This window comes from Plodia interpunctella, chromosome 1, assembly GCF_027563975.2.
Source record: "Plodia interpunctella isolate USDA-ARS_2022_Savannah chromosome 1, ilPloInte3.2, whole genome shotgun sequence".
Taxonomy (NCBI): Eukaryota; Metazoa; Arthropoda; class Insecta; order Lepidoptera; family Pyralidae; genus Plodia; species Plodia interpunctella.
In genome coordinates, this window is record NC_071294.1 from 5,147,513 (window position 1) to 5,167,955 (window position 20,443).

At 35.0% G+C, this 20,443-nt stretch overlaps 3 protein-coding genes across 4 annotated transcripts; 1 reads left to right on the plus strand and 2 right to left on the minus strand.

The window, feature by feature from the left end:
• Nucleotides 1-1,113: 1,113 nt before the first annotated feature.
• Nucleotides 1,114-11,194, minus strand: cnn (centrosomin). Of its 2 annotated transcripts, none has more exons than XM_053770109.2 (12): nucleotides 10,930-11,194; nucleotides 6,196-6,248; nucleotides 5,693-5,832; nucleotides 5,248-5,367; nucleotides 5,038-5,115; nucleotides 4,505-4,557; nucleotides 4,282-4,318; nucleotides 4,102-4,209; nucleotides 3,668-3,822; nucleotides 3,212-3,283; nucleotides 1,844-2,922; nucleotides 1,114-1,629 (listed from the first exon to the last, which is right to left on the minus strand). In XM_053770109.2, the coding sequence occupies exons 1-12, from the start codon at nucleotides 10,956-10,958 to the stop codon at nucleotides 1,436-1,438; spliced, it is 2,118 nt and encodes a 705-aa protein (XP_053626084.1). In that variant the 5' UTR covers nucleotides 10,959-11,194; the 3' UTR covers nucleotides 1,114-1,435. The 2 variants fall into 2 exon arrangements, with proteins under 2 accessions (XP_053626084.1, XP_053626076.1); XM_053770101.2 differs by lacking the exon at nucleotides 10,930-11,194 and adding an exon at nucleotides 7,660-7,955.
• A 2,353-nt stretch (nucleotides 11,195-13,547) lies between these two features.
• mRpS18B (mitochondrial ribosomal protein S18B) lies at nucleotides 13,548-14,683 on the plus strand. The gene is made up of 2 exons (XM_053770131.2): nucleotides 13,548-14,096; nucleotides 14,466-14,683. The coding sequence occupies exons 1-2, from the start codon at nucleotides 13,686-13,688 to the stop codon at nucleotides 14,619-14,621; spliced, it is 567 nt and encodes a 188-aa protein (XP_053626106.1). The 5' UTR covers nucleotides 13,548-13,685; the 3' UTR covers nucleotides 14,622-14,683.
• A 933-nt stretch (nucleotides 14,684-15,616) lies between these two features.
• Nucleotides 15,617-19,565, minus strand: LOC128683980 (uncharacterized protein). Its single transcript, XM_053770118.2, has 3 exons — nucleotides 17,768-19,565; nucleotides 16,744-16,956; nucleotides 15,617-16,524 (listed from the first exon to the last, which is right to left on the minus strand). The coding sequence occupies exons 1-3, from the start codon at nucleotides 18,731-18,733 to the stop codon at nucleotides 16,411-16,413; spliced, it is 1,293 nt and encodes a 430-aa protein (XP_053626093.1). The 5' UTR covers nucleotides 18,734-19,565; the 3' UTR covers nucleotides 15,617-16,410.
• Nucleotides 19,566-20,443: the final 878 nt, after the last annotated feature.

A 20,443-nucleotide genomic window follows, 5' to 3' on the forward strand; every position in this document is an offset into this window, starting at 1 on the left:
GCGCGCAAGCCAATTTTCAATATTGTTGCAGATTTACGACCAATACCTTCTAGGCAATCGTGGTGCGAGTTTAAAGGAAAAAGGAAGGATTTAGTGGATTATCCTGAAATTAATAACACTATTTTAGGTTATGTTCTACATTATTTGGTCAACTGTGGTCATAAACTGATATAAACTTGATTTTGACTAAAGATTTTACCTGTATGAAGTCCATATTTTTAAATCAGTCTTTCACGTGTGAAGTGTTCCAAGCTTCTTTTCGACCGTTTACTGGCCCAAAATTTTTACAGCGTGAGGCGTATCCCATAGTTTTCGAAGTTTTTTTTATCTTATGGAAAACGATTTTTACCAATATATCGGCACCCGAATATGCTACATTGTTGTATATTTTCACAAACAAATGCTTACATAATGAAAGGATTAATAAAGCACTTAAAAAAAACGTTTTAATCGACATAGCAAAAGGTGGCAAGCTTTTGTGCACCTAACATACAGTGCTGTACTCTGGCGGGATAAATGTGCAGTAATAAAGTACCTATATAGTAAAAATAAATATTTTTATATAAATATATATATATAGTAAGTATAATATATATATAGTAAGTATAAGCTTAGCTAAAGTACCTATATACTAATGATTTTTAAAATTACGCAAATCTATTTTTTTGTGTTTCTGTTAAAGTATTTTTGGGACAGAATTGGGCGAAATTAGTAATTAAATTACATACCTATAAATAGATATAGGTACATACCTATTATACATTTACTTCAATTTTTTCCAGGTATTACAATCATATTACAATATTATTTTTCACTAGCGAGTGTCCGATTTGGAAGCGATGTAACACGTCTTTATTATTTACGAGATAGACAGAGCCTATGCGTGAAGTCCGTTCGCACCTTTAGGTGAGAAATATGAGATCCATCTAAACATTTTATTTTCTGAAAATAGCTGTAGGTCAGATCACAGTCAGATGCTAGACTGGTTTCGTAATGAAAGGTTTAGGGCCTAATCTATAGTTCAAGTTCTATATATCCATCCTCATGATCCCATGTACCTAAGCATGAAAAGAACTAGGTAGGTACTATTGGGACGCAATAATGACAATAACATTGTTAAATTTTGCGGATTATTTATTTTCACCGTAAACAATGATACTCTACTTACAAAATTAATACACAAACTAAATATTTTATAAAATATAATAATGGGTTAGAGCAATACTAGATTCTAAAATATATTTATGAAATCTTTATTATTACACATTATAAATTTCACAAAACAAGCTTGCCTGCCGGCTTAATGTATGAATTGTAGGTATAAATGTAAAAATTATTAAGTATTTTATCATAATGGTTTTAAATACCTAATAGAAAAACAATCAGGGTAAATAAAACAAATTATTTTGTTATAACTTATTACACAGAAATTTTGTTAATTTTGGTTTTCAAACTGATCCCGCGCTTTCCGCAAAACTCCTTGGGTCTTGTGTATTTCTCGGCAAATAGCACGTTGTACACTTCTTTTTCTCAGATTAGCTGCATTTAGTTGTGACAAAGTATCTGCTAGTGTAGCTTTAGTTCTAGCAAGTTTCTGTTTTAGAGTTTGATTCTCTTCATATAACGAACCTGAAACCGATAATCGTCAGTTGAATTAAAATGTTAAAAAAATAAAAATAAATAATTTTTGTATCGCGTTTCATTGTTAATTGCTTAATACAGGTACGTAACACCACGATTGTAACACGACCCGAAACGTCCGAACTATTAAAGGCACATGCGCGTTTAATACCTGCAAATTAAAATAACACGCTCAATTAGATGAATGAATTGTAAAACTTACGTGGTGATAAAGTAGCTGCGTCATTTTGTTCCAAGCTGGACAATCTATCACTGTCAATGCCCAAATCTGGTGACGTTGGTCTATCTTCTTCTGATAAAGCATCACGTTGCATAACTGCTTTGTTTTCGATTTCAATTGCAACTCTACGCGTAGCTTCTAATTCTAGTTTAGCATTTGTTTCCATTACGCAAGATAATTTTTCTCGTGTTTCTTCTAATTCTCTTTCAATTTTTAATCTATCATGTTGGGCTCGTGCCCTTTCAAGGGCAGCTTGCGAGGCTTGTACTGTAGCCTCGTCTGCAGCACGTCGTAAAGCTCTCTCAGTTTCCATATATGTCGATTCTAACTCTTGCCTTTCTATTCTTAACTTTTCAATAAGTTGCGTAGTTTCAGTGAGTTTATTTTTTAAGGTTTCAATTTCTAATTCTAGAGTCATAATAGAATTTTTCATAACAGCTAAATCTTTCCTTGCTTCCAGATGACTAGTACGTTCTGAATTCAAAACAGATTTTAATTCATCTTTTTCTGATATAAGCTCATCTATCTGTTTTTGAGCAAACTCAATTTTACTCTTTAGATCAACATTTTCTTCTTCCAATAGCTCGTTTCTCTGAGTTAGTTGGTTAATTTCATCAAGCATCGCGGATTCGTTTGTAGTTTTATTATCCTCTGAACGAGAACCATACGAAACTCTAGACCGACGAGATCTGTATCGATTGTTTTCAGATGTAGATTCTCTGACGTTTACACCTGTGTCACAGAGCCCAACACGCGCAAGTGAAACGTTTCTGTCTGGCTCTGACCAACATTCAGATTCAGAGACAACATCGGCTTGCGGGAAATGTTTCAAGGGTTTTCGGGAAGAGCACTTGTTGTCATCGCCGCTACACATGACGTGATGACCAAACATCATCGTTAGATCTTCTATCCTAAATGATTGTGATATGTCGAGATTACTCTCGTCCATAGTAAATTCTTCAGGTGCCATAGACTCATCTAATTTCAAACCAACAGGTAAAGCTAAACTTTGTTCCAAAATACTTTCAGCAAGCTTCTTTTTCTCCTCGCCTAGTACACACCTATGAAAATAGTAAATCTAATTAGTATTTGTTATTCTATTCAACCACTTAAAATTCTATTGAATGATTTTTGATGAAGTTTGATACATCGGAAGGATATTGCCTGTTATAGAACATCAATATTTCATGAGAAAGGAGCCTCAAGGGGGCTTCTAATGGTTTGTGTATTTTAGCACACTTTGTAAACTAATATGCAAATCATTGAGGATTGTATTTTAGACTTGTTTACTTTTAACCCTTAAACTAAAACCTTTAAAAACTGTTCTAAAAATTTCTTAATGTTACTTACTTATGGGACAATAGTTTGTCTAAAAAGTATGCGAGTCCTTGCAAGCGACGGGTTAACAATTGCTGCAGATTTCTAAAACAAACAAAAACACGTCAGTATATATTTTAGATATGCAATGGTAATATAATATACCCCTTAAAAAATATATTTTTTTAATCGGTATTGGTGATTTTTCTTAAGAAAAAAAAATTGACCTTGCCTAGCTATATTTTCGTGGTACAAATACATACATTGGTAATAAAAAGCGCTGCATGTTTGAAATAAAATAAAATTTACACTGGTGGCAAATCGGTGACAGGGATTTGTAAAAGATGCATTTCGCGGATCAGACTTAAGTTTACGATAATAGTTAATGTTTATTTTTCCAACAAAGATTACAAAAAGGTATATAAATGTAAGTAAGGGATAATACATAAATAACATTAAACATTATGCATGCATAAACTTAATACATACCCAGTGGTATCATCATTTTGGATATTTTCTGCATTTTTCTGTAATTCACGTACTTTGCTTTCTAGGTCCTTTATATGTTCATCTTTACATTTCAATATTTCTTCATATTTTTCTAATTGTGAATCACTCACATGCGCATATGCCAATTCCTTATTCTAAAAAAAGTTTTGGCTTTAAGGTAAGGTTTTTTCATATCATGTAAGTAACAGCTAAACCCCGAAGTGAGCCTACACCTAGATTTAGCTAGCTAGACCTAGGTGCAGCCAGTCTCAGTTAAAGGTGTAGCCTACTTATATCCAGCTAAACCTAGATTTAGATTTTATCATTCAGCTAAACCAAGGTGTAGCTGTACTTCGGGATTTAGCCATAACATATATAAATAATCTATCTAATAAATAAGGGATGCGAATTGAAAAAATCTTGCTCTTCCATACCAATTTTAATTTCTTAATTTCCTTATCTTGTTGCTGAATTTTCTTCATGCATCCTTTAATCATTTGTAGAGCTTTTCTGTTCTCTCTGCGTAACTTTAAAAGCTCACTCTGAAATGCAAAAATGATCTTTAATTTGCTTGCTTTAATGAAAAATACGATATACAAAATAACGAAACTTACCATGTCATCGTGATTATCAGGTACATCCAAAAGGTCACTGGAAATATTAAAAAAATAATATTAGGTACATATAAAATAATATTACATAGGGCAGCGCTATCTGTCCTTTATGCATTATTATTTATTTATAGAAGTGAAGTGTGTAACTACAATACAATTTTTGACACGCTAAGTAGACTGTAAGTTGATATTCTATGTAAACGGTATTTTTTTACTATCTTACCCAGCTGACTCGGAAGCACAAGTATCATCGCAAACCTCTTTCTTCTCTGAAATCTGTAATAAAATTTCTAACAATTTAATTTGATTTACATAACCTGATAATAATCATTATTTATTGAGAAATAATATTTTCATGGGGACATATCTTATACTCTTTGAAGTTAAAAAAGGTCAGATCAAATTAAATTTTCAATCTTTACAAATAAACTACTTATACTAAACTAGTGTTATTGTCGTGTATGTCTGTGTAGTTCCATTTGGGTAATCCTTATTGCATTTGCGATTCACCATTAACTAATCTATACTATTATTATAAAGAGGTAAGCGTTGGTGAGTTTGTGACTTTGTGAGTTTGTATGTTTGAGGCGGGTAATCTCCGAAACTACTGAACCAATCTCAAATCTTCTTTCACCATTAGAAAGATACATTATCCAAGATTGCTATAGTCTACATTTTATCTCAATTCCTACGGGAGCGAAGATGATTTTTTATATAACAAAAATTACTTCATGGTTCATACAGAACAATTCTCACCTTATCAGATGGTTTATCTTCCTTCCTCGTGCGAGCATTATTCATCGAAACCTCAACGCTATCTGTCGAAATAGACCCCTAAAACAAAGAAATACGATTATTTTAAACGACCAAACTCATAACAGCATAATTTAGAAAATAAGATGTTAGTTATGATAGAAAATTAAAGCTTACCATTATAACGATCGAAATGTATTAACTGTAACTCACCTGCTGTTCTAACACATCAATCGCTTCTGCCGCTGCGGCCAAGAGTTCTTGCTTATCAGAAAGTTGCCTCCTCAGTTCTTCTACCTCTACTTGTAATCTAACATTATGTTCTAGCAAACCCTGAAATAGATTTTTAATATCAGCATTAATTATTGATTGTTGCCTACACAAACTCTCCCCATTTCAGGTTCTTGGTGGTAAAAATATTAATAAGGGTCAGTTTAGGTCAATGTGAGTACTCGGGTTTTTAACCAAAGCAAATTACATCATAATCCCTTAATTATATGTACTTAGCGCACAAATATATACTGTCACGGTCAGCCCTGTCACAGGAGGCGCCGCGCTATGCAGACGATGGAGCGACCGGCGAGGTTCGTGTGGGCTTGGTTAATTTTCCTACAAGATGCAGAGCAGATGATGTTAAATCTACAATCGTAATACTCACTTGGACAGCTGGAGGTGAACCATTGCCAAGTTTTTCCTCAAGAAAATATATCCTCAATTTCAAATGAAAATTCTCCTTTCGCAATCCATTTAATTGCTCTTCATATTGTTTCATACTGACTCCGCTGGCATTAGTAACATCTGTGGTGAAAGCAGTTAAAATAATAATCATGTTTTAAACCATGAATAAACCTTAATTCTAATGAGGTCGCCTGGGGGCCAGTAAAGAGACATCATTTTTGCAACAACTAACATTGCCTCTGATTTCGAGAATATCATTACGAACGGATTTATGTAAGGCAGATATACACTCCTAACTTAAGGAAGGTTTGGATGTATAATTTATTATGATTTTACCCGAGCGAAGAGGGGACAGGCCGTAGTGTGTACTAAATTTCAACCCGACCGGTCGATTCATAAGAAACTAGCTATGAAGAACGGACAGACAAACAGACGCACGAGTAATTTTGAGGTGTGGGACTCAAAATAATTAATTGTACTCACCGTGACAATCGGGCACGGGCAGCGTCATTTCTTGAAGCTTTCTCGGGCTTGTGCTGCAGAAAAAATAAAAATTTGTAATTACTAACAAAAAGCGCAGGTACAGCGGGTAGCAAGTTTTTTGAGCAGATAATTTGACCACTTAGCAAATCAGAAATATTCCTATACACACGAACTAAGTTCAGCCTCACTTCAAAAGTGACGAAGATTCGTACAAAACACACAGCACACTTCTAAAAATTAAAAAATATAATTAAATTAACTCCATTCATATTTTGCGAAGTCCATTTTTGCTGCACAATTATTTAATTTATTTAAATAAATTATATAATTTATTGAATGGGTTTATTAAATACTAATTTTATACTATTAAATACTACACAAACTTTCGCATCCTTATCCTTACATGTTTAAAACAAAGTCCTCTGCCGCGTCTGTCTGTCAGTCTGTCTGATCGCAATAAACTCAAAAACTACAGCACGGACTTTCACGAGGTTTTCGCCAACGGATAATGTGGTCCCTGAGGAAGGTTTAGGTGTATAATTTAATTAGTTTTTACCCGAGCGAAGCCGGGACGGGCCGCTAGTTTATAATATTAGTAAGATTTCATTATTTTAAGTCCGTAATGTACGTAGTAGGTACTTGTTTTCCGTTCTACTCTATGCCCCGTCCCACGAATTGCGCGTCTATTGCCTTTGGGAAAGATACACTTTTTTTTTATTTACATGTTATGACGCACATGACATGTAAATGATTAAATAGTAAATAAGGCATGAAGTGATAATAATCAAACTCACTTGTCTGTGAATATCGCGATTTATCTATACATATAATAAATCAGTGAAAATATTTGTCTGTACATTTACCTAGTATTTTTGATTGAAATGGATAGAGGGACATAAAAAGTAAAAATAATAAAAAACAAAAATTTATATTTTTTATTGTCTGTCTCACGCTAATCTCCGAAAGTACCTACTGGACGGATTTGAATGAAACTTTTTTTGTATAGCTAATAAGTCTGGGCAACATATAGGGTATAAATGATTTTGAAAACTGGAACACCAAATAGAGAACTACGGTAATCCAGCTAAACTAAAGGAATTATAGAAACGACGCCTTTATAAAAGTTGTTTAGCCTGGATGAGCATTTTCTGTTGAGGTATAACAATCGAAGATCTGGAACACCTGATGTAGACACATGATGGTCCAGCTAAATTTGGCCACGCGAACGAAGTCACGGGCATCAGGTAGTCCATACTAAATAAATACTCAACAACTTTGTAAAAGTGACTGATTCCCAGTTAAGGGGGCAGACAAACAGATAGATTAACAAAGTTGCCTTGTTGATTAGACAAAAGTAACCAGAATATAAGAAACAGGTAGGTATATTTGTACAAAGCAAACGGTGGAAATGTATTTATGATATATTACGTATTGTTATTATTTTATACATCGTAACGTTCTTACCTAAACGGTGACGGATGACTATTTCCATGCTTTGAATTATGAGTCCTTGGTAACGTTGCCATTTATATTAAAATAATCTCACCAACACGTTATTAAGACGCACATAACATGAATAACAAACCAACTAGCGAACGAACACGAGCAAAATGACTTCACTGGAACCGATAACAATGTTTTTTTAACGCATTAATAAATGTCTTTAAAACTAATGAAGTAAGGTTATCAATAATCTATTTAACATAACAAAAGCTAAGTACGTGAAAATGAAACAAAATATTTAGATTATTAGCTAATGACTCTACGTTAGATTTTCACAATGTAAGAGGAAAGACTGAATTTAGGACGGCACTTCGGTTACGGTTTGAGAATATTCGCCTTTAACTTGTATGACAAAGAGATTCAATCCATTTGACCTGATCATTTGACATTATAACTGGGAATAGGGAGCGTTGAGCGAAAAAACGATATTTGAAAGAAAGAGATGGGTAAGGTAAGGGGCGGCGACGGATGCTGATGCTGTTCAATGCACAACAACCAAAATAGAAGTGGCGGCGGCGCCATTAGTAGTTGCTTTGCTCGTCCCAAATTTTCGATTTATGCATCACTTCCTGTATACACTTTTGCTAGAAGAGCTAATGAATAGTGAATAGTAAATAAAACAGGGGCGAAATTTCTGGTTTTGAAATATATGAAGTTCGTACGATCTTTCTTTAAAATAACCCTATGGCACTGCTATTATCATAAATTGGATGTGTGTGAGACATTTTAAAATGCAATATCTTTGATTTAGGGAGGATGGAACCATTTGAGGAAGGCGTAGTGGGTAGGTATTATGTTTTTACCCAAATAAAGGCGCTAGTTAGCACTATCTGAAAATAATACGATCTAAGAACGTACCAATTCGTTGTAGTCACGTCAATATCAAATTATTATATCATCAAAGCTACAAACTACCAGCGTTTCGGACCGACCACCGTTGAGAAGAAACGCCGAAAGAAATTCATTACAGTATAATAGCTCCTTAGCATGCCAAAACGATTCTATTATGCCAGAAGGGCTCTCCACTCTCTTTCCCAACCCCGTCTAGTTTAGCTGTTTTGTTATGCATCAGGTGTTTCGGTTTTGAACTGAAGACGACTTGACAAACGTTTGTTTTGATGACTATTCGAATTTTACTGGAGTTCTATTATTATATTAATAGAACTCTAGTGAAAAATTCACTGTGATAATGACAATGCTCTCAAAGATATGACAAAAATTAAATCACACATTTTTGGACTCGTCTAATCCCTCTAATACCTACCTACTAAATGTCACGAACAGTGACAAGTGACGTCACAACTTATTTAAATATTCACAAAGAAAGCTATGTATATATGTTTGTTCGACAGTTTATGGTGATAACTTCTTAATAAAAGTAGATGATGGTTGTGTTTGTTTTTATAATTTCATTCTTTTTGAAAATGATCCAGTTGCATTGTTACAGTCTATGAATTATGATGATCCTAAACATATCTATTTTATCTAGATTATACATATTTTTTACAATTCTCTGACCTTGTCAACTACTCTATTTTACCCTATGTGTTGCTAATAAAAAAGTTTCATCAAAATCTGTCCAGTATTTTTAGAGATTTGTGTATGTACAGAAAGACAAACAGATGTAGGTACAGACATTTCAAAATGTTATCCTATTATTATTTCTACATCAATCTAAATTATTTTTATGGAAATATATTAAACTAGCTATGGACCGCGTCTTTGCCCGCGTAAGTTTTCCACAGGGCCAAACAAACAAACTTAGGTACCTACTTTCGCATTTATAATATTAGGATATATAATAAAATGTAATGGATAGATTTTGATAAAAAGGAAAGAGAATGTGGAATAGAAGTAGGGTACTTATATCTAAAGAGCACCTGAGTGAGTGAAGCCTGTAGCGCAACTAGTAAAAAATATTAGCACACCATTTACAGGTAGCAATATGAAAAGAGAATGTTCTCTACCAAAAAGAGTGGAGTGTAAAAAATGGACATGGTTAGGAATATTTATACAAGAGGAAGTTTGATAAGTACACCTTAGCAGCAATTGAGAAGCTTAGAAGTAATAGTACTTACATGGGATGAAGAGAGAAGAACATTTACAGAAAAAATCTATGATGAAGAAAGAGAAAGGTCTAAAAAGAGATGCATGTATTATATCAGGGAGGAATGTCCCCAGATAATAGTATAAGGTGGTGCATCATTATAATGATGACATGAACACTTTTGACAGTGAAAGCAAATCTCGGAAAAATAATCCTGTTCCCGAGGGAAATTCACGCAGGCAAAAGTTAGTATTACATTGATTAGACTGAGCAGTGCACATCTTTAGCAAGGACTCACCAGTATGTTATCAATCTTGCCTCAATTACTATGTAGGTAGGTACTTTAGTCTTTTTCACAGACAAATAATATGTTTTGATGTCACAGTTTTAGTTAGGTACCAACCATACTACTTTTAAATCCCATATGAACAGGCTTCACATATTTGACTGTTATAATTATTTATATTAGTATTTATATATGTTTTTTTTAAAATATTTTTGTTTATGTACTTGTGTGTAGTTATAATAAAGTATACTTATTTAAGTAATTGAATTCATTGTTTTTATATTACTTGATGTTTGTGTACTTCTATTTTCTTACAATGCAAGTTTATGTTACGCTACCCCACTTTCTGCATTAAATTATTTCCTTTCAAATATTTGGTTGACTGGAAGAAATCCCTTTCTGGGATAAGCCCACTTTGTACTAGTCTCTTTATTTTAATTCTTTCTCTGTATGTGTTTTCTTTGTGCAATAAAGAGTTTACCAACTACTATGAAATGGCGGCTTGACCAATTTTGATAAAATTTAAATTATTATCTATTTAAAAAAAAATATATTTGTTAAGTCTTCACGCTTTATCTACCCAACCAATCATTTTGAATGTTTGCATACATGTAGTTAAAAAAGTAGGTAGGTGCGGCGAATTTTGATAGAAAGGGCATTATCACGAAAAAATAACTTTGCTGTCGTAAATTTGCCCGGATTGAGCTTGTAAGAGTATCATGGAATCAGCAGGTACTTCGTACGTATAGTCCCTACTAATTCAGTATACACTGAAGAGTATATATTGAAGTCGCCTCTGTCATTTTCTGTGTCTGGTTGACCTGTGCTAAGTCGGATCCGATCACTAGCTAAATAAAAAAGCAGCACAGGAAATATTTTAGAATTTTATTTGACTCACCCGACTGCTTCAATAATTGATTCAGCCATCGCAAATAAGTAAGTAATATATATAAGAGAGAACACGGCAATTATCAAGTTTCACTGTAACGCAACAAACATTCGAATCAAATCAGTCAGTCGAAATCAAACTTTGTCAATTAGGTGAAAGAATATTATTATTTCTATGAAAATTATTAATATTTCCAAGGAAGTTCAATCAGTTGCAATTCAAATCAACACAACATCAACGCCGCGGCCGCTGTATTCAGATTCCGAATCAGCGTAACGGACTGATTCGGTATTCCGTGGCCCGGAACACACGTACGTTTTTCCCTATAAACCGTACTAAGAAAAACCGCACGCAACATTGAATTCTAATCTGAAAGTTCTGAAACCAAATGGAAAATGGCATGGATTTAATAAGTACTTACGGAGTACCTACCTAGTAATAGGGAGTATTACAGCAGATTTATCCCGCCAGAGTACAACACTGTATATTAGGTACACAAAACCTTTTGCTATGTCGATTAAAACGTTTATTTTAGAGTACTTTATTAATCCTTTCATTATGTAAGCATTCGTTTGTGAAAATATACAACAATGTAGCATATTCGGGTGCCGAAATATTGGGAAAAATCGTTTTCCATAATATAAAAAATTAAAAAAATTCGAAAACTATGTGATACGCCTTACGCTGTAAAATTCGAGCCAGTAAACGGTCGAAAAATCTTCAGTCAAAATAGAGTTTATATCAATTTTTGACCACAGTTGACCAAATAATGCCGAACATAACCTAAAATAGTGTTATTATTTTCAGGACCAGTTAACCGCCCTTCAGTTTTCTCATGGTCTAACACTGAAGTCTTCAAAGTGTACTCAAAGGCGACAAAGATCTGCTAAACGTGAAGCTAAAAATCAAATATGTGTCGTCGTATATGAAGTTAACCCTATAGACGGTTTTTTGTGTTTATATTTTTGATTTGAATAGTTATTGGGTGGAAGTGTGTTGTGTTGGGTGTAAGTACCGGACGCTGTGTTTAAAACAAAGAACTGCTGACTCAGTTGAAAGTCCAGGCCTAAACCCATATTAATGCGATCGTCGCCCACATTGGGTTTCCGGATCAGGAATATTAATTCGAAACCTTCCTTGAAACGGAAAAACTTACTGATGTCATCCTAGATGCTTCCATTTCATTTTTTATGGATAGGGCATATTACGCAAAGCTCAGCTCAGATGGCGCTACTAGTACAAGTAGGGTTAACAAACATTGCCAATGGAGGCAAAAAGCGCCAATTTTCAATATTTTTGAAGATTTACGACTAAAAAACCTACTTCGCAATCGTGGCGCGAGTTTAAAATAAAATAAGAAGGATTTAGTGGATTATTAAATAAGCTTCAGTCTCTAAGTACTACACGGACAGGAAAACGCCCATATACGCCTGCTTTTTAGACCTCTCCAAAGCATTTGACCTTGTATCTTACGACAAGTTTTGGAGTAAACTCGCGCAGACTGACATACGGTATGGCAATCAGTATAACTATGTGAGATGGGCGGGCTCACTGTCCGATGAGTACAGGCTATTCCGACGACATGGTGCTGCTGAGCCCATCGGTCAGCGCTCTCAGATAGCTGATATCTGTTTATGAGCGTTACGTCGAAGCTCATGACCTCAGGTACAATGCAACGAAGAGTGAATTTTTAATATTTAAAGCTAAGGGCAGGGAATATTCGGTGGTTACACCTGTGCTACTTGCAGGCACACCTCTAAAGCGAGTCTCGCAGTTCAAGTACCTGGAGCACTGGGTAACGGACATGCTGAGCGACGATTTGGACATGGATCAGGAGCACCGGACGCTGTCTGTTAGATGTAATATGTTGGCCTGTAGATTTGCTAAAGCGTGAAATTAACATTGTTTAGGGCATACTGCCAGGTGTTTTACACTTGCGGTATTGGGTCAATTATACACAGAAGGCACACAGCGACTTGCGTGTTCAATATAATAACGGCCTGAGGGCGCTGTTGGGGTTACCGAGACACTGTTCCGCATCGGGAATGTTTGCAGAGGCGCGGGTGGATACCTTCCAAGCAATAGTGCGGAAGAGGGTAGCCTCTATGATGCGGATAACAGATGCTAGCCCCAGCAGCCTTCTCTCTGTTATTGCTGGCAGGGTGGACGGGCCCATACTCAAACACTGGACTGGAGATTAATTTAAATAACTTACTAACATAGTCTTAAGAACATTGTTACTAACGTTCACTATGGATTATGTCCGAAATAAAGAAATTATATTATAATATATATATATATACTTATATATGTGCATGTAGACTGAGAAAGCTACAGACCGCGTCATATCTTCCTTTTCGCTCATATAAGAAAGATATGTGCGTATTAGAATACATGTAACGAAACAACACAGACAGAGCGTTGACAGGCATCATTTTTCCCTCATCACATGCCAGCCTAATCTGCTAACCGGAAATCTCGTTTTTTGGTCACACGTAGAAGAGCGGTCGCATAATTACCATTCGGACCTGCGGTTACCGAATCAAGATTCGTTGACGTTTTCCGGTTCGGAATTCCGTCCATGAAACTGACTGACCTGACGCACACAATCACTCACCCCGCTAGATGCCTGACAGTGACAGCCAGCTGGCTTGGTTGGATGGATTGAGGTTATTTATTTTAATTTCCTTTTTTACGTAGGTAGGTACTTACGTTTTACAAATTGGTAAACACAGATTAATTGAAAATTAGGCGATTAAATAGAAATGGCTTTATACCGAAATATCCGATCGTTGTTCAATAGAATTGTATTGTTTGATGCACGAAACAATGTCAGATTTTTTTCTGATCAACTCGATGAAGCAGGTGAAACGGAAAGTGAACAAACACCAGTAGACCCTACTAAAGATAGGACAAAAATAATACCCGTTGAAACAAGTATGAGATATCTGGAAAGTAAAGCTTACCAACAAGCTTATGGTGTAAATCCAGTCTGGGTGCTATACCGCCGTAATCATAAGGGACAATTTGCTCCAAGGAAGACAAGAAAGTCGTGTGTCCGTAATGGAGTAATATCTACAGGAAATCCGTGCCCTATTTGCCGTGATGAGTACTTGGTTTTAGACCACCGTAACACGAAATTATTACAGCAGTTTATATCACAGTATACTGGACAGGTGAGATTTTTTAATGTACTGTTGTACAATGTAAAATAATTGATTTGTGATCAGATGGAATGTTCGCTGGTGCTCCTAAAATACAAGAATTACATTTTCATTATATAGCTATAATACATATCACAATTCTAAAATAATATTTTTGTATGTTATGATTACCTAGATATATATTTATCTTTTTGACACTAATATTGTCAAGTGTTGGACAACCTGCAATGAGATGGCCGGACAATATAATAAGAGTTGCAGGTTGTACATGAATAAGAGACACAGAACAGAGGAGGTTGGCATATGTGAAAGGAGGCTATGCTCAGCAGAGGGCGGAAAGGGGATGATGATGAATGATGAGATTTATATTTTTATTTCCAGATATTGGATGCATTCAATACAGGACTTTGTCGGAAAAAGCAAAAGGAATTACTTGTAGCTATTGAAAGAGCATGGGATCAGGGGTTGCTGACATATGATGTTCCTTTCAGGGAATATGATTATTCTTTATATTATAATGAAAACAATGTTTCTTAATTCTAAGTAGCTATATATTTGAATTAGTATTTGTTTAATAAATAAAATATTGGTACTCTATATTGAATGTGTATTTAATCCCATTTAAGTTGTTGGTGCCAAGCAGAGGCATTATATAGATAAGGGAAGCATCTCAATGCTGTGGTGTATTGAAGTGTCTATGCTGTCCATTATTTATAAAAAAGACTAGCTTTTCGTCCGCATGAATATCCCATGGGAACATTTCTTTTTCCAGGATAAAAGGTATGTCCTTTTTCATATTACGAAATACATGTATGCAAAATTTGAAGAAGATTGAGTAGATAAAGCATGAAGAGATGACAAATTTACTTCCCCATTTATAATATTAGGATAAAGCTTTAAGTGTTTTGTGGTTTTCTCACCCTTTGTGGTCACTATCACTATCACCCTTTACAAAATTTGGCATAGACAGAACGAGACAAAACACTAAGCTTTATCTTAAATAATGAGGTTGGTCCATAAATAAGTACTAGATTTTACCCGCGGCTTCTCCCAAGTGAACTACGTCATAAGTTACTAGGTACTCTTTTTGAAGTGCTGGAAACTTTCGTTTTTTTCATCTTTATTTATTTTTGGGGCTTTTATCTTTCAGACATGTCAGTCCCATCGAATCAAAATTACATTACTAGTGATTACTTGTGTGTCTACTAGTGATTGTGACTCATTGGCGGGATGGATCCAAAGTACTTGAATCTTCGATTATAGGATCTACCAAGGTATGGTATTTTACGTACCTAGATTTTATATAGGTATTTTGTAACATCCTGTCTTGTATACCATGTATCTGTTGCAGCTATGCTATGACTAAAGAACATGGAATTAGTAGGTACTTCGTTCGGAGTACCTAGGTACTTATTCCACTCTAAAGAAGAACTAGCCAAGTTGTTAAATGAAACGTTCATTTAGTTCATTAGGGTAACCACGAGTTCGCAAGTTAAAGGATTTCTTTCTTAAGATAAAAAGAAACTACCTAATTGTTAAACGTTACTTTTATTTATTACTAGCTGATGCCCGCAACTTCGTTTGCCTGGCCGAACAATTTTTTGTAAGGAGTCAAAATTGTTAGAGAAATTTAACTGTACAGATAAAGTGTAACGATACCTATACAGAAGATGGTATTTTTCTTTTAATGCTCATAAGACTGAAATATATATATTTCCTATATTTCAGCTGGACGATTATGACTCTTCTTCAGGTGTTTCAGATCTTCGATTTTTATACATCAACAGGAAATGCTCATCAAGCTGAACAACTTTTGTTAAGGCGTCATTTCTATATTTCCTATAGTTTCGCTGTGCCATTTTGGGTCTGCATAAGGTATTCCAGATCTTCGATTTTTTTACCTTAACAGAAAATGCTCATCAGGCTGAACAACTTTTGTTCAGTTGTTATTTCCTATAGTTTCATCTGTACCATCATGGGTATGCATCAGGTGTTTTATGTAAATATATTCAATTAACAGGATGTTTTTTTCTACTGTTTTATTATATGTATTGATATAAACTGAAAAATATACGAAAACTTGACTGCTGTGCGAGCTGTATACAGAGATTAAAAATGGTCTGCGGAATGACGCCATATTTGTTTTGGCGACTACTAAAACCGCAGTGGATGAAATGTGAACTAAATTTTAATCACCTGCCTGGCTAGCTTACGATGAGCCAAATAGTTAAATGTTGATTGATGCTAGGTACTTAGTTCAATTAATGATCGATGCCGGCTAGCCTTCCAATTAAATGGCTGATTGAACCAGATGGCTGCGACATGTTTATGTAAAATTGTCCATCAGTTTTGTTCTATTTCTTTGAAGCAGCAATTCTCGGATGAGTGCAGATTTTTCTCTTTCCAGTACTGAGATTCTTTCATTTTTTCGATTAACTTCCTGAAAGTTATGACTACATTTTATTTAGGGTTAATGATATGGATTGAAGAAGAAATAAAATTCAAGAAGAAACAAAAATCTGTTAAAATGTTTGTAAGGAACAATGTTTTCAATATTTATAATTAATTTACAAAGAAATTATTTTAAATACTATATAACAGGCTAAAATTAAGAATTTTTTATTAGATAAGTACTACTCAATAGAGATAAAAGTGTTACCTCTGCGAGCATGCGGTTTTGTGACTTAAGTACAGCAGCATTGGGCACAGGCGGGGTTCCAGAGAGTGATGCAACAGGCAATGCTAAGTTCATGTGAAGAGATAGTTGACCGTGTCTCCAGCCGGCTGCTAAAGCTCCCAACTGCCGATTCAGTTCTAACACCCGAGCACGTAGCAGCTCCAATCTTTCTTGATGAGCTTCGCTCCAGGGCTCCTGAAATTTACGATTAGGTAATTTACGTGATAACGTTATTACATTATAGTAAAATACGCTTGTTTGAAAAAGATATATAAAGATATACATTTCCTTAGCGCATCTGTGTCATCATTGGATTACACCATCTTACAAAATTTCATCTGATTTGGTCCAGCAGATTCGGAGCAATAGCAATTGGCTGTGACAGACGGACGACAGACAGACAGACGCACTTTCACTTGAGGGAGGTTGAGATAAGTTTTCTATTTTTCGTAAATATTTATTATACTTATATTGACGTTTAATGTAATAAACCTATGCTATTTTAATGTTTAGCGCCGAAATTAGTCAAGACCACGAGTATTAATTATAAGAAGATACAAAGGATTCGGATCAACGCAGAACAGTATCAGTTTTGCACCAGTCTTTGTGCGACCCAAGCAAGCCACGATCTCAACAAGACATTGTTGAATTAATGTTTACTTCACATCGTTATGTTATTTAATCGAATATATGCAGAATGTAGAAATTAGTGCGTCCACATAAACTGTGTAAATATTTAGTAAAAAATTTGATTTACCTAATAGAGTTACAAAAAACAGGAATTGAATAGTGTTTTAACGGATTACCAACATAGATCTATTTATCGATCCTCGTAATTTTCCCAGAAAAATCTGTGTAAGATGTTAACCCGGTGTATAAGGTACCTACTTACATATCAAATTTCAAGTAAATCTTCAGATGTATATTTCTTGTATGTATTGATGGTTTAAGGTTCAACGTCCTATACCTATATAGGTATACTTAGGTAAACTAAAATTTGACTTACAACATATGTTCCCATTCTTCCGGCATAACGCATTTTTTCTTGCACTTCAGTCAATTGTTTTAGATACCATTCACGCGCTTCTTCGACAGCCGCTAAGCCTTGAAGAAGCACGTCTTTTTCCTGTTCAATTTGTTTCATCCGTTTAAGAAGATTATAATCTACCCCATTGTGCAAAGTGTGACGCCTAGGTTCTCTACGGCGAGACGCACGACGCATTTGGGATTGTGTATCGTTAGAAGACCGTCCATCTGCAAGACCTCTACTCTGTTCCTCAACAGCTCGTGAAATTTCTTCAAAGTCCAATTTGCCCTCAGCTATGTCATCATGTGCAAAAGTTGTATCTTCTTCTGATTTGTAAATTGACCTAGATTCTTTTCTATCTTGCGAATTTTTTTCTAACCTAGGTGGTTTTGGTGGCCCGTAAATTCGTGGTGAATCATGTTTAGGTAATGAGGGTAATGTAGTTATTTCTTGAACCTGAGGCTCTTTGCGACCTATAAGTTGAGGCATACTAATCGTTCTATGTGTTGAATTATCTGAAGATTTTAGAGCATTCCATTTTCTCTCTATATTTTGAGCTTCATTAACATCCAACAGTGGTGCAGACGGCGGACGGTGTACCTGAGTCACCTGTACCTGTGAGTGTATTCCAGTATTCTTGACATTGTTGTCTACACTTTCCACTTTTTTCGCAGCGCACTCGACTTGATTTCGTAGGAGACAAATCTTAAGACCGGTACAAAATCTTTCAAAGCTCAATAATCCATCGTGAGAAGCGACCTTTTGAAGACTTTCAATTACACCTCGAGGCAAACCTTTAGTTCGATCGTCCCGCCAACGGTTCTCGATATCTGTTAGTTTTACAAGTCCTGTGTGTTTATCATCCATTATGTCAAACAGTGTTTTCATTGCTGACACAAACTGGTTCGGCAAAGATTCCATATTTCTTGAATTAATTGTAGTCATGTTATATATAGTGAATAGGTACTTATCTATTTATATTTATTATTATTGAAGAGCTTCATATGATAGATATTTTGTTTATAAAGAGGCTGGAACGAACATAAAATAATCAAAGAAACAGATTTAAAGTAGACAAATCCCGCCAAATTAAAGTTTACAAACTCTGAATGACAAGCTGCGTAACATATTATGGTAAATAATAAATGTACACTGCAATTCACTATTGGCAGAGCAGGCAAACTGCATCCGTGGATTTGTTGACTGACCACATTACCGACATAGGACAAAAATCTGACCGTTTGTTAAACGGTACGTATGTGATGGTGGGCGACGCGACCGGCTAGTGGGAGGTGATTTGCAATAACATTGTATAAGAGCGAGCGAGAGAACCCGTTAGACGGCATTGCGGGCTTTGGGCTGGCAGACAGGTAGAGAGAGAAACGAGGAGCCGGTAGCGCCCAGCATTCGACTAGTCTCGTTGATTACCATTTTTGTCGTAGCTTATTGTCGTTTATTCTTGTTTTTTGGACATTCATCCATTTACATTTTTGGTAAGGAGTCAAAATTATTAGAGAAATTTAACTGTACAGACAAAGCGTAATGATACCTATACACAAGCGTCATTTGTATATTTCCTATAGTTTAGCTGGACCATTATGACTCGCTCTTCTTCAGGTGTTCCAGATCTCCGATTTTTATACTTCAAAAGGAAATGCTCATCAGACTGAACAACTTTTGTTAAGTCATCATTTTTTCTATATTACCTATAGTTTAGCTGCACCATCATAGTGCTCCATCAGGTGTTCCAGTTTTCAAAATCATTTATACCCTATATGTTGACCAGGCTTAATAGCTATATAACAAAAAGTTTCATTCGAATCCGTCTAGTAGATCCGGAGATTTTTACAGATTTTTTTCAAATTCTTACTCTATTGCTGTGACTCTATCGCCTTATTTTGTTTTTATGTAAATATATTCAATATACGATATTTTTTTCTACTGTTTTATTGTACTTTATTAATCCTTTCATTATGTAACCATTCGTTTGTGAAAATATACAATACTGTAGCATATTCGGGTGCCGAAATATTAGGAAAAATCGTTTTCCATATAAGATAAAAAAACTTCGAAAACTATTGGATATGCCTCACACTGTAAAATTTTCGAGCCAGTAAACGGTCGAAAAGAAGCTCGGAACACTTTACACGTGAAGACTTTTAAAATATGGACTTTATACAGGTAAGATCTTCAGTCAAAATCAAGTTTAAACTACAGTTGACCAAATAATGCAGAACATAGCCTAAAATAGTGTTATTATTTTCAGGATAATCCATTAAATCCTTCCTTTTTCCTTTAAATAATTTTTTTCACGTCAATAAGTGATGTATATCATCCTAAATTGAATAAAGAATTTTGAATTTGAATTTATGCGACGAGTTCGAGGTAGTTTAGCTGTCAACTGGTTGTGTTTCTTTGGAGAATATTGAGATTTGCGACATAATTACGTGAAAATCTTCTTGAAATTACGTGGTCCTACGGTTACGTGGTACCTAAGTGTTCTGTATGGTGCAAGCCAAAACGAAAATCGACCTCGACTGACGATTCATAGGTTAGTTGTTTGTTTACATTTTGAAATATTGATGTGCTCAATCAAAACGAAGTATAAATTTTTATCTATCTGTTATTATAATGAATAAAAATGTATAAAATAAA